The sequence below is a fragment of the Heliconius melpomene genome, chromosome 12 (genome assembly GCF_056956725.1).
Source record: "Heliconius melpomene rosina isolate 202511_hmr_F chromosome 12, ASM5695672v1, whole genome shotgun sequence".
NCBI classification, from domain to species: Eukaryota; Metazoa; Arthropoda; class Insecta; order Lepidoptera; family Nymphalidae; genus Heliconius; species Heliconius melpomene.
In genome coordinates, this window is record NC_140400.1 from 1,149,867 (window position 1) to 1,162,996 (window position 13,130).

Below are 13,130 nucleotides of genomic sequence, written 5' to 3' on the forward strand. Positions count from 1 at the left end.
TCTACTGTCAGAGTATGGCTGACTATTCTAATCTTTACTTAAAAACTGATGTAATACTTTTATGTGATATTTTCGAAAATTTTAGAAATGTTTGCATGAAGACTTACGAATAGATCCTGCTCATTACTATACCGCTCCAGGGTTAAGTTGGGATGCTATGTTAAAATATACCAAAGTTGAACTAGAATTATTGACAGATTTTGACAAAATTGCTTTTGACAAATCCAGTATTAGAGGAGGCATATCGCAATGCAGTAATCGCTATGCAAAAGCAAATAATCCACACATGAAAACTTAGTAATGATCTTATTTCATATTTAATTTATTGGATATATTTTAGAAGTAGATCTAGAATACCCCGATAGCTTACATGATGCTCATTCCGACTTTCCATTGTGTCCAGAAAATATTTGTGTGGGTAATTCGAAAGAATCTAAAGTAGTTACTAATTTATATAACAAAAAAAATATGTTATACATTATAGAAACCTTTTGCAATGTGAGAAATATGGTTTGCGAGTACAAAAAGTTCATAGAGTATTAAAATTCAAGCAAAAACCTTGGTTAAAAAAATATATTGAATTAAACACTCAATTACGAACTTTAGCAACATCCGACTTTGAAAAAGATTTTTATAAGCTGATGAATAATTCTGTATTTGGAAAGACAATGGAAAATATCGAAAAAAGAGTAAACGTGAAATTATTAACACATTGGGAAAATCATGGAAAAATCAAAGGTGTTGAGAGTCTCATTGCTCGCCCCGAATTCCACAGTCTTTCCATTTTTTCTGATATTTTTGTTTAAAGTGATAAAAAATATTATTTGGTTTTATTAAAATGCGTTTCAAATGAAAATAAAACAAAGTAAAATTTTAGTAAATTAATTTATTTAGTCTTTTTGTTTAAAGTGATAAAAAATATTATTTGGTTTTATTAAAATGCGTTTCAAATGAAAATAAAACAAAGTAAAATTTTAGTAAATTAATTTATTTAGTCTTTTTGTTTAAAGTGATAAAAAATATTATTTGGTTTTATTAAAATGCGTTTCAAATGAAAATAAAACAAAGTAAAATTTTAGTAAATTAATTTATTTAGTCTTTTTGTTTAAAGTGATAAAAAATATTATTTGGTTTTATTAAAATGCGTTTCAAATGAAAATAAAACAAAGTAAAATTTTAGTAAATTAATTTATTTAGTCTTTTTGTTTAAAGTGATAAAAAATATTATTTGGTTTTATTAAAATGCGTTTCAAATGAAAATAAAACAAAGTAAAATTTTAGTAAATTAATTTATTTAGTCTTTTTGTTTAAAGTGATAAAAAATATTATTTGGTTTTATTAAAATGCGTTTCAAATGAAAATAAAACAAAGTAAAATTTTAGTAAATTAATTTATTTAGTCTTTTTGTTTAAAGTGATAAAAAATATTATTTAGTTTTATTAAAATGCGTTACAAATGAAAATAAAACAAAGTAAAATTTTAGTAAATTAATTTATTTAGTCTTTTTGTTTAAAGTGATAAAAAATATTATTTAGTTTTATTAAAATGCGTTACAAATGAAAATAAAACAAAGTAAAATTTTAGTAAATCAAGAGTTTTATTCTTAGGTTAGGTTAGGTTGAACATTTTTTTACATTGTTATTCTCTCATTTCGATTTCTTTTTGTTACATTTCATAAAAATAAAACAAAGTAAAATTTTAGTAAATTAATTTATTTAGTCTTTTTGTTTAAAGTGATAAAAAATATTATTTGGTTTTATTAAAATGCGTTTCAAATGAAAATAAAACAAAGTAAAATTTTAGTAAATTAATTTATTTAGTCTTTTTGTTTAAAGTGATAAAAAATATTATTTGGTTTTATTAAAATGCGTTTCAAATGAAAATAAAACAAAGTAAAATTTTAGTAAATTAATTTATTTAGTCTTTTTGTTTAAAGTGATAAAAAATATTATTTAGTTTTATTAAAATGCGTTACAAATGAAAATAAAACAAAGTAAAATTTTAGCAAATCAAGAGTTTTATTCTTAGGTTAGGTTAGGTTGAACATTTTTTTACATTGTTATTCTCTCATTTCGATTTCTTTTTGTTAGATTTCATAAAAATATATATATTAAATGAGAAGTTTTTAATAAACAAAAGATTTTCATTCTTAGGTTAGGTTAGGTTGAACATTTTTTTACATTGTTATTCTCTCATTTCGATTTCTTTTTGTTAGATTTCATAAAAATATATATATTAAATGAGAAGTTTTTAATAAACAAAAGATTTTCATTCTTAGGTTAGGTTAGGTTGAACATTTCTTTACATTTTTATTCTCTCATTTCGATTTCTTTTTGTTAGATTTCATAAAAATATATATATTAAATGAGAAGTTTTTAATAAACAAAAGATTTTTATTCTTAGGTTAGGTTAGGTTGAACATTTCTTTACATTTTTATACTCTCATTTCGATTTCTTATTGTTAGATTTCATAAAAATATATATATTAAATGAGAAGTTTTAATAAACAAAATATTGTTACGTCGGCGCACCATTATTTGAAACATTATATAGTAAAAAATACAATGGAAGTATTTAGACTAAATAAATTCACAAAGATTGTAATAAGAAAATCATTTGTAGAAAGCGATTTAGGTTAGGTTAGGTTGAACATTTCTTTACATTTTTATACTCTCATTTCGATTTCTTATTGTTAGATTTCATAAAAATATATATATTAAATGAGAAGTTTTAATAAACAAAATATTGTTACGTCGGCGCACCATTATTTGAAACATTATATAGTAAAAAATACAATGGAAGTATTTAGACTAAATAAATTCACAAAGATTGTAATAAGAAAATCATTTGTAGAAAGCGATTTAGGTTAGGTTAGGTTGAACATTTCTTTACATTTTTATACTCTCATTTCGATTTCTTATTGTTAGATTTCATAAAAATATATATATTAAATGAGAAGTTTTAATAAACAAAATATTGTTACGTCGGCGCACCATTATTTGAAACATTATATAGTAAAAAATACAATGGAAGTATTTAGACTAAATAAATTCACAAAGATTGTAATAAGAAAATCATTTGTAGAAAGCGATTTAGGTTAGGTTAGGTTGAACATTTCTTTACATTTTTATACTCTCATTTCGATTTCTTATTGTTAGATTTCATAAAAATATATATATTAAATGAGAAGTTTTAATAAACAAAATATTGTTACGTCGGCGCACCATTATTTGAAACATTATATAGTAAAAAATACAATGGAAGTATTTAGACTAAATAAATTCACAAAGATTGTAATAAGAAAATCATTTGTAGAAAGCGATTTAGGTTAGGTTAGGTTGAACATTTCTTTACATTTTTGTACTCTCATTTCGATTTCTTATTGTTAGATTTCATAAAAATATATATATTAAATGAGAAGTTTTAATAAACAAAATATTGTTACATCGGCGCACCATTATTTGAAACATTATATAGTAAAAAATACAATTTTTATTAAATTAAAATGATAGAAATTACATATTAAATGAGAAGTTTTTAATAAACAAATTGTTAGGCAACATAGCGACAAAGAGACGGGCACTGTGGTGTCGTTGGGTGATAAGTAATGCAAGAAAGAGACAGCAACACTGCACTGTGACGTAGGTTCGTTGTTAGCAATTCGGGGAAGCGAGCGATAAGGCCGGGCCCGAGCTTGATGAGGGTGACTGATAAGAGACGCGTCTAGTGGCATTTAATTAATCGAAAAGTTATCTTTGGAACGGTTAGAGCTACGGCTCTGGGACCCGGCGCAATCGATTCAAATGGGGGGCTAAACCTTTTTTTTTTTTTTTTTTTTTTTTTTTTTTTTTTTTTTTTTTTTTAGTTTCGACGCATCGCCAAGTCGACGCGCGGGGTCTGGCACACTCCCGTGGTTCTAGCGCATTTGTTGGTTCTGGCGCGTGCGCCAGAACCAACGAATCCCAACTACTTCCATGTAATTTGTTCTAACACTTCACTGAACGGAATTGGGAACTGTAGACCTTTCACTTTGTGCCGCTAACTTAACATTTACTTTGCCAAACAACCCAGATGCATATTGCATTAAGAACCTATTGGCTTAGTGGTTAGTATTTCGAATACTAAGGTGGAGGGTGTTTCAATCTCTATAAGAGTCTTTCATATTTGGATGTTAATTTAAGTTCATTTTTAGTAGCTTTATAGGAACAATCCGTTGCCCACGCACTGCCCAACTAAAAATCGCTCAATAATTTATTCTCGACTAGTTATTGAACTCATAACCACCAAGCTTACGGTCACACTATGCCGCTGCGCCAGGACGGCCTCAATTACCTTAAGCTTTCTATAAACAAAGAAATACATTTTATTTGTTTGCTTATAGAAATCTTAAGGTAAAATAACTGTAAAGCGAGTGAAAAGAAACAATGACGCGTAAAGAATTATCGAGACCTTGTGAATTGAGAGATTTTGTGTGTTAATAACAAAAATGTAAACAAAATATTACATATGTATGCAATATGTAGTATTTACTTTTGAAAAAATTACCAATATAAAATGGGTGGGTAAACACGACGGCTGTGGGTTCGATTCCCTCTCTGGGGAATGTCCTCCATGAATATCCATTGCTTCATCTTTATTATCAAAAGTATGGTCACTTACCAAAGAGCAACGAATTGAAAATATTAAATATTTCATTCCCCCGAGTAGGAATCGAACCCGCAACTGTCGTGTTTACAGTCATACGCTTATCTATGTGCCACTACGGTCTTAAAACCAAATATTAATAACGACCTAAAATAACACTCAAAGGTTCCAAAGGCGTTACAAATAGAAAATAATAAAGTAGAAACTTACACAAATATTATTATAGCAATATCTCTCTACAATAGTACTTAACATGTTCATAATTCACAAGTGCACTATAAATTGACTGTTAGAAAGTTGCAATTTAAGCTTTTATGGGAAAATGATCTGTATATTGTAAGTTTAAAGAATAAAATTGTATGGCAAAATGACATTTGACTTATATGTCTTTGAATTGGGGTAAGTGAAGTTATAAACATTGTATTGTGAGAGAGAAATCAAGATGTAAATAGATAACGATAAATGAAACATTGTCTGTTGAGTTACAGAACTCAACGCCGAGCTTTAGCTCGTTACCAGAGCAAAAAAAAAATTACATATTTAATTTCCTCGAGTGATAATCGAACCCACAACCATTGAGTTTACAATAATTGTACCCCTACGTCATGACATACAGAATTATAAACAAAGCATTGCATACATAATTTCCATAGTATTACGCATAATTACTAGGTTTCACCCTCGTTCTATCCACTCTCACTGTACAACTACTTTTTATTGGGACCAAGTTTTACTTAGGAATGCTGTTTTAGCGTTCGCCTCAAGAGCAAGCACGGTGTTTAGTTCGTTTCTAAATATAATACTATGAACGGGATTGACTAGTTTACCCGCCATCACATTATTTGACGTGGTGGGTTAAATTCCTATTTAGTATTCTATACAAGATGTAGGTTCAATTCCAACTTGAGGAAGTAAAATATTTAATATTTTCCTTCACGATAGTGTCGAGGCAAGAGACGTTTTATTTTCCCAATTCGGCAGAAAATGGTAGATGGAGTGTTTTAACACTAGGTTCCTTCTACCCGTCTACCCGTCGCGTTACAGTCGCCTCCAGTCAGTGGCCTCCAGTTTTATTAACACAATTAAATTCAATTTATTTTATATTTGTTTCCATTTTATTGCTAAAATACTTTAATCAGCTACAAATAAAGATAATCGCTCAATCTTATCGTTTTGCTGTACACGAATTCGTATTTAAGTAAAATGTGGATCGAACGGTACTTACTTTCTTTACTTCAAATTCCTTCGCGGTTAAATCCTTATGCGGTTGTTTACAATTTTTAGGGTTCCGTACCTCAAAAGGTACAAACGGAACCCTTGTAGAATCATTTTGTTATCTGTCTGTTCGTTTGACAAGATCATTTATTTCTAGATCGCGATCTCTTTGGCAATATCGAGCTAATTAATATCAAATATTCAGGTTTATGGTCCCTTGAGGCACAGGAAGACTACTCGTATTATATTATAATCTTATAGTTGTCTTTAATTTCATACAAAATGCGCCTGAAAATTTAAGTTTGACAGCTTCTATAAGTTGTACTTCCTGTTGACGTAAAATTCTGAAATTAATACGGAATGCTCGGTGGGCGATTCCGACTCGCACTTAACCGGATTGTTTCCTATAAAAAAGGATACAAACTTATGAGTTACTTCAATTATTGTTGGGTAAATTATGTTTTTTTTAAAATTTAATATGGACTTGTTGATAATTAATCTTTTTATTTCTTTAAAAGCATTTTATTTTCCTTTTCATTGAATAATTACGTTTTAACACGCTTTTATGCAAGCTGTAAATATGTAATAAAATCCAAGAATTAAGGAAGAAAAAATAAAGGATAAAGTAACTAAAGCATAATTCTGCAGTTTTGGCGCATATATTAAGTGTATGTTTTGTATACTATATAAGGCAAGATAATTCATAGATCATTGATCGATAAATCGTGATCTACACCGGTGCATAACCGTTAATGTGACATTTCTAAGCGTGTTGTCGTGTTGGGGGATCTATAATAATAGTATAAGTAATGGAACATCAATCTATGCTTCTACATGAGACTAGCGAACCAAACCGGCTTCGCCCGCTTAAAGTCGTAGCTACTTAATAATAAATTCCAATGGACATAATTGACGGACTTATTTATACTCAAATGTATGACAGCGTAACGCTTTTACATACATATGTACGTTACACTCACTTGGTTTTCGCAAATAAATTGTAGCGGTATTCGTATACATCATGTTATTGTGATATATTAATTATAGCATATTTTTTCGATGATTTTTTTCAGCGTTGAGTTCCGCCACTCAACACATAATGTCTCAAAAATTGGGTCGAATGTGAGGAACGGTGTGTCATATTGCTATGTTCCCTCTGCGTAAAACTGCTTACTTGCTGTTTATTATTTTTTTTTTGTGGTATACAATATGTGTTGAATGGTGGAACGGAAACGGAACATAACTCTGTGCCTAATATTATAGTTTATTTTGAAATTTTGTACTAGTTTTATTCGTAGTGGGTTTTAAAGACATGGTCTGACACCAACATTAATTGAGCTATAGATTATTATCAAGTGTCGAAATTCTTATACAGCTATCACTATGTTTGTTGTTAATACCGATTTTTTTTATGTGGCTAATGGCCTCAAATGCTATCAAAAATAACAGAGTAGGCAGAGGGGTAGGGTTCAAATACTCCGTTCCCCACTTTATGTTGAACTTTCCAGACATTGAGTATTGAGTGTCAACGCCGCCCTTAGTTTACCAGAATAGAAATAGAAAAAAAATTAAATATAATTATTCCCATTACATCAAGACTCGTCCCGCTGCGCCACTATAACCAAAACAATAAAAATTGCAAATTAAATACAACAAAAAAGAGCAGCCTCTATAACACGACATTGTCACGTCGTTAAGCGCCAACCCACATAATATATATACGGTTTTTTATCGCGTTTTTACAGCGAAATTAAATGCTTTGTAAAAACTTTTGTATTTATAACATGTCGATTGACATGACAGTTAAGAGGAAAAAACTGACATTATACAGTGTATTGACACGTCCATCGATATTTATGAGGTCTTAACGAACATGTTTACGTTCTTTGGAGGCAATGTTAGTGGGTTCGAAACCAAGCATATATTATATATTATATATTATATATTTATAATATTTATGGATATTTTTAAAGACACGACAAAGAAGCGTACGGATCGTGGGGAAGGAAGTGTCTTAACACTAGGTTCCCAGGTTCTCTCTGACTATTCTGCTACATCTTATTAAAAATATTCTGCTTAATTTAAAAATATTATTATTATCATTGAAATACTTTTATTTAACGTGAACATACTTTAAATGATCACTCAAAAATAGATTAGTGCTGGCATGAAATAGAAATGCACGAGATTTGATAATTGTACAGATAACCACATTAGTATGCTGGAGCGGACTCTTTATAATAGTATGAATAATAACTTAAGCGTTTCCATGATTTTTGTAAACTGTGGGAAAAATATACCCGCGTTCTCTGAAAAACATACTTATTTTGTTTTAGAAAACGTATAAAAGTTTGAACAAAACGTTACTCGAACCTGCCTACCTTTCATCCACCAAGCGCTCTAAATACTAAACCATACGTTCTTATATTAATTTGGTAACGCGGGCGAAGTCTCTGGTAAAATATAATATAAATTATAGTATACGAGGCCGTAGTGGCACAGAGGCACAAGGGTCCGACTGTAACGTGACGACTTGGTTGTGGGTTCGATCACCAGTCGAGGAACGAATTATTATTTATTAATATTTCCATTTCTTCGCTTTGGCGCCAAGGAAAAAGCCAGGTGTTGAATTCCGTCACTCAACACACAATGCCTCCAGAATTCAGCGGAAAATGAGAGATAGGTTAGGTTCCCTCTGCCTATCCTGTTGTGTGCGGGATAGCGTAAAGCGTGATTTAAAAAAAAATATGGACACACTAGTCTAACATAATTTACATAATTTAATAATAGTACCTACGTGTAGTTTATAAAACATCTCGCCCAATGCGGGCAAGATTTGAGATTCCTTTGAGAGTGCCGTCGCTTAATCTCTCTTTATGAAAGTCTAGAAGGTTTAGAAAGCTTCGGCCAAATATGAAAGCTCCACTTTATATAAATTACTTGCTGTGAAGATGACATCTAAAGAGGATTTTTTCTTAAGATTTAAGCTTTATTTGCACTGACATTTTTCTTGGTAGCTTATTTATATTAAAACTTAGTTTAAAGTTGAGGCCAGTCGACAAAATTAAATATTTAATATTTTCATTCTCTCGCTCAACAAGGCAAAGGCTGGCGTTGAATCCCACACAGAATTTGGCGGAAAGTAGGGAACAGAGCATGTTAATATGGACCCTGGTCCAATGCTACACTACTTATTTTAGAAAACACGAGATTTGAACCTGCGCCTGTTAGAAACCGTCCAAACGCTCTGACTACTAAGCCATACGTTAACTTACCGATAATTAAGAGAGCCGCAACCGCCAGGAAATGTGACTTGAACTCCATTATAACACAGCACTGAATTAACACTCACTTTTGTTTAAAAATATTTGCACTAGATTTTTTTCCAAACACTTAGGCTTGTAGTCATTCGTCCATGATGGTTTCTGTAACAAGAAAAAAATATATATAATTACTTGTATAACTAAAAAGAAGGGACCAGAGTACGCTATCAGTAGTATAGCTAATTTTAAATCCTTAGAATTATTAAAGAAGATAAAATACATTTAAAAAAATCACCATGAAATTTCTTTACATGTTCACGCTATATCCCGTATGTATATAGGCATAGAGGAACCTAGTGTTAAGACCCCAACGACGATTAAATCTATGGAGTCAAATCCAGCACACCAGATGACAAGATACAGTCAGCTCATTCTGCGAGAATCCAAAGCAGTACGCGAGGCAAATAAGAAGTCATTCTCGGTAGTTCGGTGTTATAATTGTGGCAACTGATAGACGAATCCACCACCTTCTACCATGTCCACGTCTGTACTACCATGTGAGACCACGGACGGGTGGTTCGGGTTACCAAAAATTTTTTCTCCTATTTTTAAGTATGTGCTATATGTACGTAAAAATACACGTCTAATCCGGGTAAAAAGCTTCATTTAAAATGCTTGAATATTGCGAAAATCAAAGATTAATTTAAAATAATCACTTACTATACAAATAATAATAATAAAACCACTATATTTCATTAAAAAAGTCCTCACAAATCGTTTTAATAGCAACTGCGCGTGCGCACAAAACAGTCCTATCCACACTACAGCAAGTAACCAACTGAAACACTACACTTTTCTAAGATAACTCATCAACTAACTAATTTTTACCACGTATGCTTAAATCTACAAGTATTTTAGCACTATAGTTTACCAGAGAAACCTATTTGAATGCAAAGATGCATTCTAAATCCATATAAGTCGCATTACGGCGAAAGCTTACTTTTCTTATACTCCTGCGGAATATATAAAAGGCACTGGGATTACCAACACTTTCACTAAGGCTGCAAACTCACTGGGTGCTATAGGATCTTATTGTATGTAAATGAATGAAATAACTGTATAAGTATAATGAAAGTAATTGACAAATAATCTCAGAAAAACATTACTATACTAATATTGTAAAGCTGAAGGGTTTGTTTGGTTGATGGCGCTAATCTAGGAAAGCTTAATTCACACGCACATACCAGAGTGGGCAAAGGGAACCTGGGAACCTAGTATTATGACACTCCTTTCCTATTAAGACACTTCGACTTCATCTTCCGGAGGCTTTGCGTGTTGAATGGTGAAACTCGATACCGCGCTTTGCCTTGTTACCCAGAGCGAGGAAATGAAAATATTAAATACTACATTTCGAGTGGGAATCGAACTCATAACCTATCACGTTTACAGTCACACATTTGTGCCAATAATAAAACATCTAATTTTACTAAGATAAATCTACGCTAAGCTATAACCGAGGCACTTTATTTTAACGAGCCGTTTACCTTATTGATAAAGTAAGTTATCCTTATCTCCTTTATAAATCTAAACAAAAACAAGTACCTAATAAGTATTTTAGTGCTATAACGTACAGTGAACGAGCACAATACATTGCTATAGACAAAGGATGAGAGTGTGGTGTTCAGTTCCGCACGTCCAATGGCGGGTCTTATCTACTCTAGGGAGGAAAGTGGAGAATGGTCTGTTTTAACACTAACTTCTTTCTCCCATACATCATTTGACATCAACAGGTTTTTTGAGGAATATACTGAGTATTACACTTACAAAAGCATTTTATGGTAGCTTTACGCTGTATCCCGCAAATAGTAGGGTAGGCAGAGGGAACCTGAAAACTGAGCGTTAAGACACTCTGTTCCACACTTTTAGAGTGCTAATATTTTAATTTTCTACGTAACAAACTTTTTTTAATCAGCCTATCGCCGTCCACGGCTGAACGTAGGCCTAAATCGAGCGCCAATCACCTGGGTCTTGGGCTTCTCGCATCCATCCGATGCTAGCCACCTTCTTTAAATCGTCTGTTCATCGTGTTGCAGGGCGTCCTACACTACTATTGCCTCAGCGTGACGATGGCCGACGGTCGATGGAGCCGATACGAGTGGAGACGTGACTATTTAAGGTGATTATCTTTTAATTGATATTTCAGTTTAATAATTTTTTCACAATTCATATAAGTACACACAAAAGCTTATTAATTCATTATTTTTACAATATTTATTTTTACGAAGCCGTCGTAGGGTAGATTTCTACCATACAAGGGATGATTTCACGAGAAATTAGGCAAAAAATGGTGAACGGAGTGTCTTAATAGTAGGTTCGCTCTACACTGTGCTGAAGTATTGTTTTTTCACGTAGTCACGTAGTTCACGTAGTGCTGTTTTTTTAAAATATTTTATACAGCAGTATTTTTGATGGGAAACCAGCAGATTAAGCATTTTTAGTTTGTACGCCGCCTTAATATATCTACATACCTGTATAATATATACCTATACATAGAATCATTTAGACATTTGCCATGTATAAACTACTCCAGTTCTCACATTCTAATCGCAATTTCGTGACTTTATTTACATTTGACGTCATACAACATGAGCTTAGCATGTTAGTAGGCTAAGGTAAAAACGCTAACTTAGCTCTTTTTTAATTCTTTTTTCCTTTTGGCATTTTTTTCATTAGGGTAGTTGGAAGGAACCTAGTGTTAAAAGACATTCCGTGTTGAATGGCGGAAAATAAAAATTGTAAAAATTTAATCATTCCCCGAGTGTGAAACAGCGGGAAGAAGGTGAAGGCATAGGGAATCCAGTTAAAACCTTCTGGTTCCCACTTTACATTTCTAACAAAAAAAAACTGCTTATCTAAAAATCGAACCTACTTACAACCATAGTGTTCTGTAAAAGATTTAATATTGAATGCAGTATAGTACTTAGCTCTTGTACATTTTAAACAGTCTCGTTATTCACTTAGTGCATAATTTGTTAGTCAATTAGTGATCTGATTGCTTGATATATTAGAAATCGTATTTCCTAGAGTACGCAGTTTACATTCACTAGAGAGAGAGTTGCTACACAAAGTGCAGTTTAACTTAGCTTTTTTAACGCTGTGGTAACAAGACAAAGGGCGATATTGAGTTCTGCCACTGGCATGTAATGTTTTGAAAACCAGTCGGAAAAAAGGATAATGGAGTGTTTTGACACTAGGTTTCCTCTGCCTGCCTTGTTAAGTAATTATTAAACAAAAACCACATATTAAATACATAAAATTTTAAATCCGCTACCCTTTGCTCATGTATACCCCTGAAATATATATTTGCTCAGGCTAAGCTAAGTTCCACTTAGGTTGCCTACCTTTCAGAATATAGGTAGTACGTAGTATAAATCATAATTTATATATTTATTTAAAGGTTTTAAAATGAAAAATAAATAATAACAGGAGTTAAAATGAAAAAAACAAATAATGACAGGAGTCATAAAATATGAACTTTAAATTTACGAAATTATTTCACCGAAAAATCATCAAAATAATATTGGGTTCTTAAAATAATTGGTTTTCGGCTTTACAAGTAGATGTTTCTCAGTAAATGCTCATGTGAAGTAATCATTATGAATGTTTTAAAGTTTATTATTATTTAGAGACCAAACGTGGTGCAGTGGCCATGCGTGTGACTGTAAACGAGCCAGGTTGTGGACCCGATTTCCACTCAGAAATGAAATATTTCATATTTTCTCCTCAACATGCAATGCCTCCAGAACACGGTATAAAAGGGGAACGGAAGTGTCTTAATGGGAACAGATTGTTTTAACTCTAGGTTCCCAGGCTCGCTCTGCCTTCTCTACCATGTGTACTATGACATACAGAGTGAAATTATTATTTTCAGCTCCATTAGGATAGATAGGTAGTACGTCCCTATTATATTAAGATGCAAGACCTGCTTTCTAAAATAACATATTTATT

General features: G+C 31.7%; 1 protein-coding gene across 3 annotated transcripts in view; it reads right to left on the reverse strand.

Annotated features, from left to right (window-relative positions):
- LOC146533333 (serine protease inhibitor dipetalogastin-like) overlaps positions 1-13,130 on the reverse strand; it is a 62,187-nt gene that overhangs the window by 17,377 nt on the left and 31,680 nt on the right. For 2 of the 3 annotated variants that reach the window (XM_085195051.1, XM_085195053.1), the window contains exon 2: positions 9,135-9,284. In XM_085195051.1, the coding sequence (XP_085051177.1) occupies positions 9,135-9,183 (49 nt within the window). In that variant the 5' untranslated portion in view covers positions 9,184-9,284. Of the gene's footprint in view, positions 1-9,134; positions 9,285-9,842; positions 9,946-13,130 lie in introns of those variants that run through there. The other variant, XM_085195052.1, reaches the window with a different exon arrangement.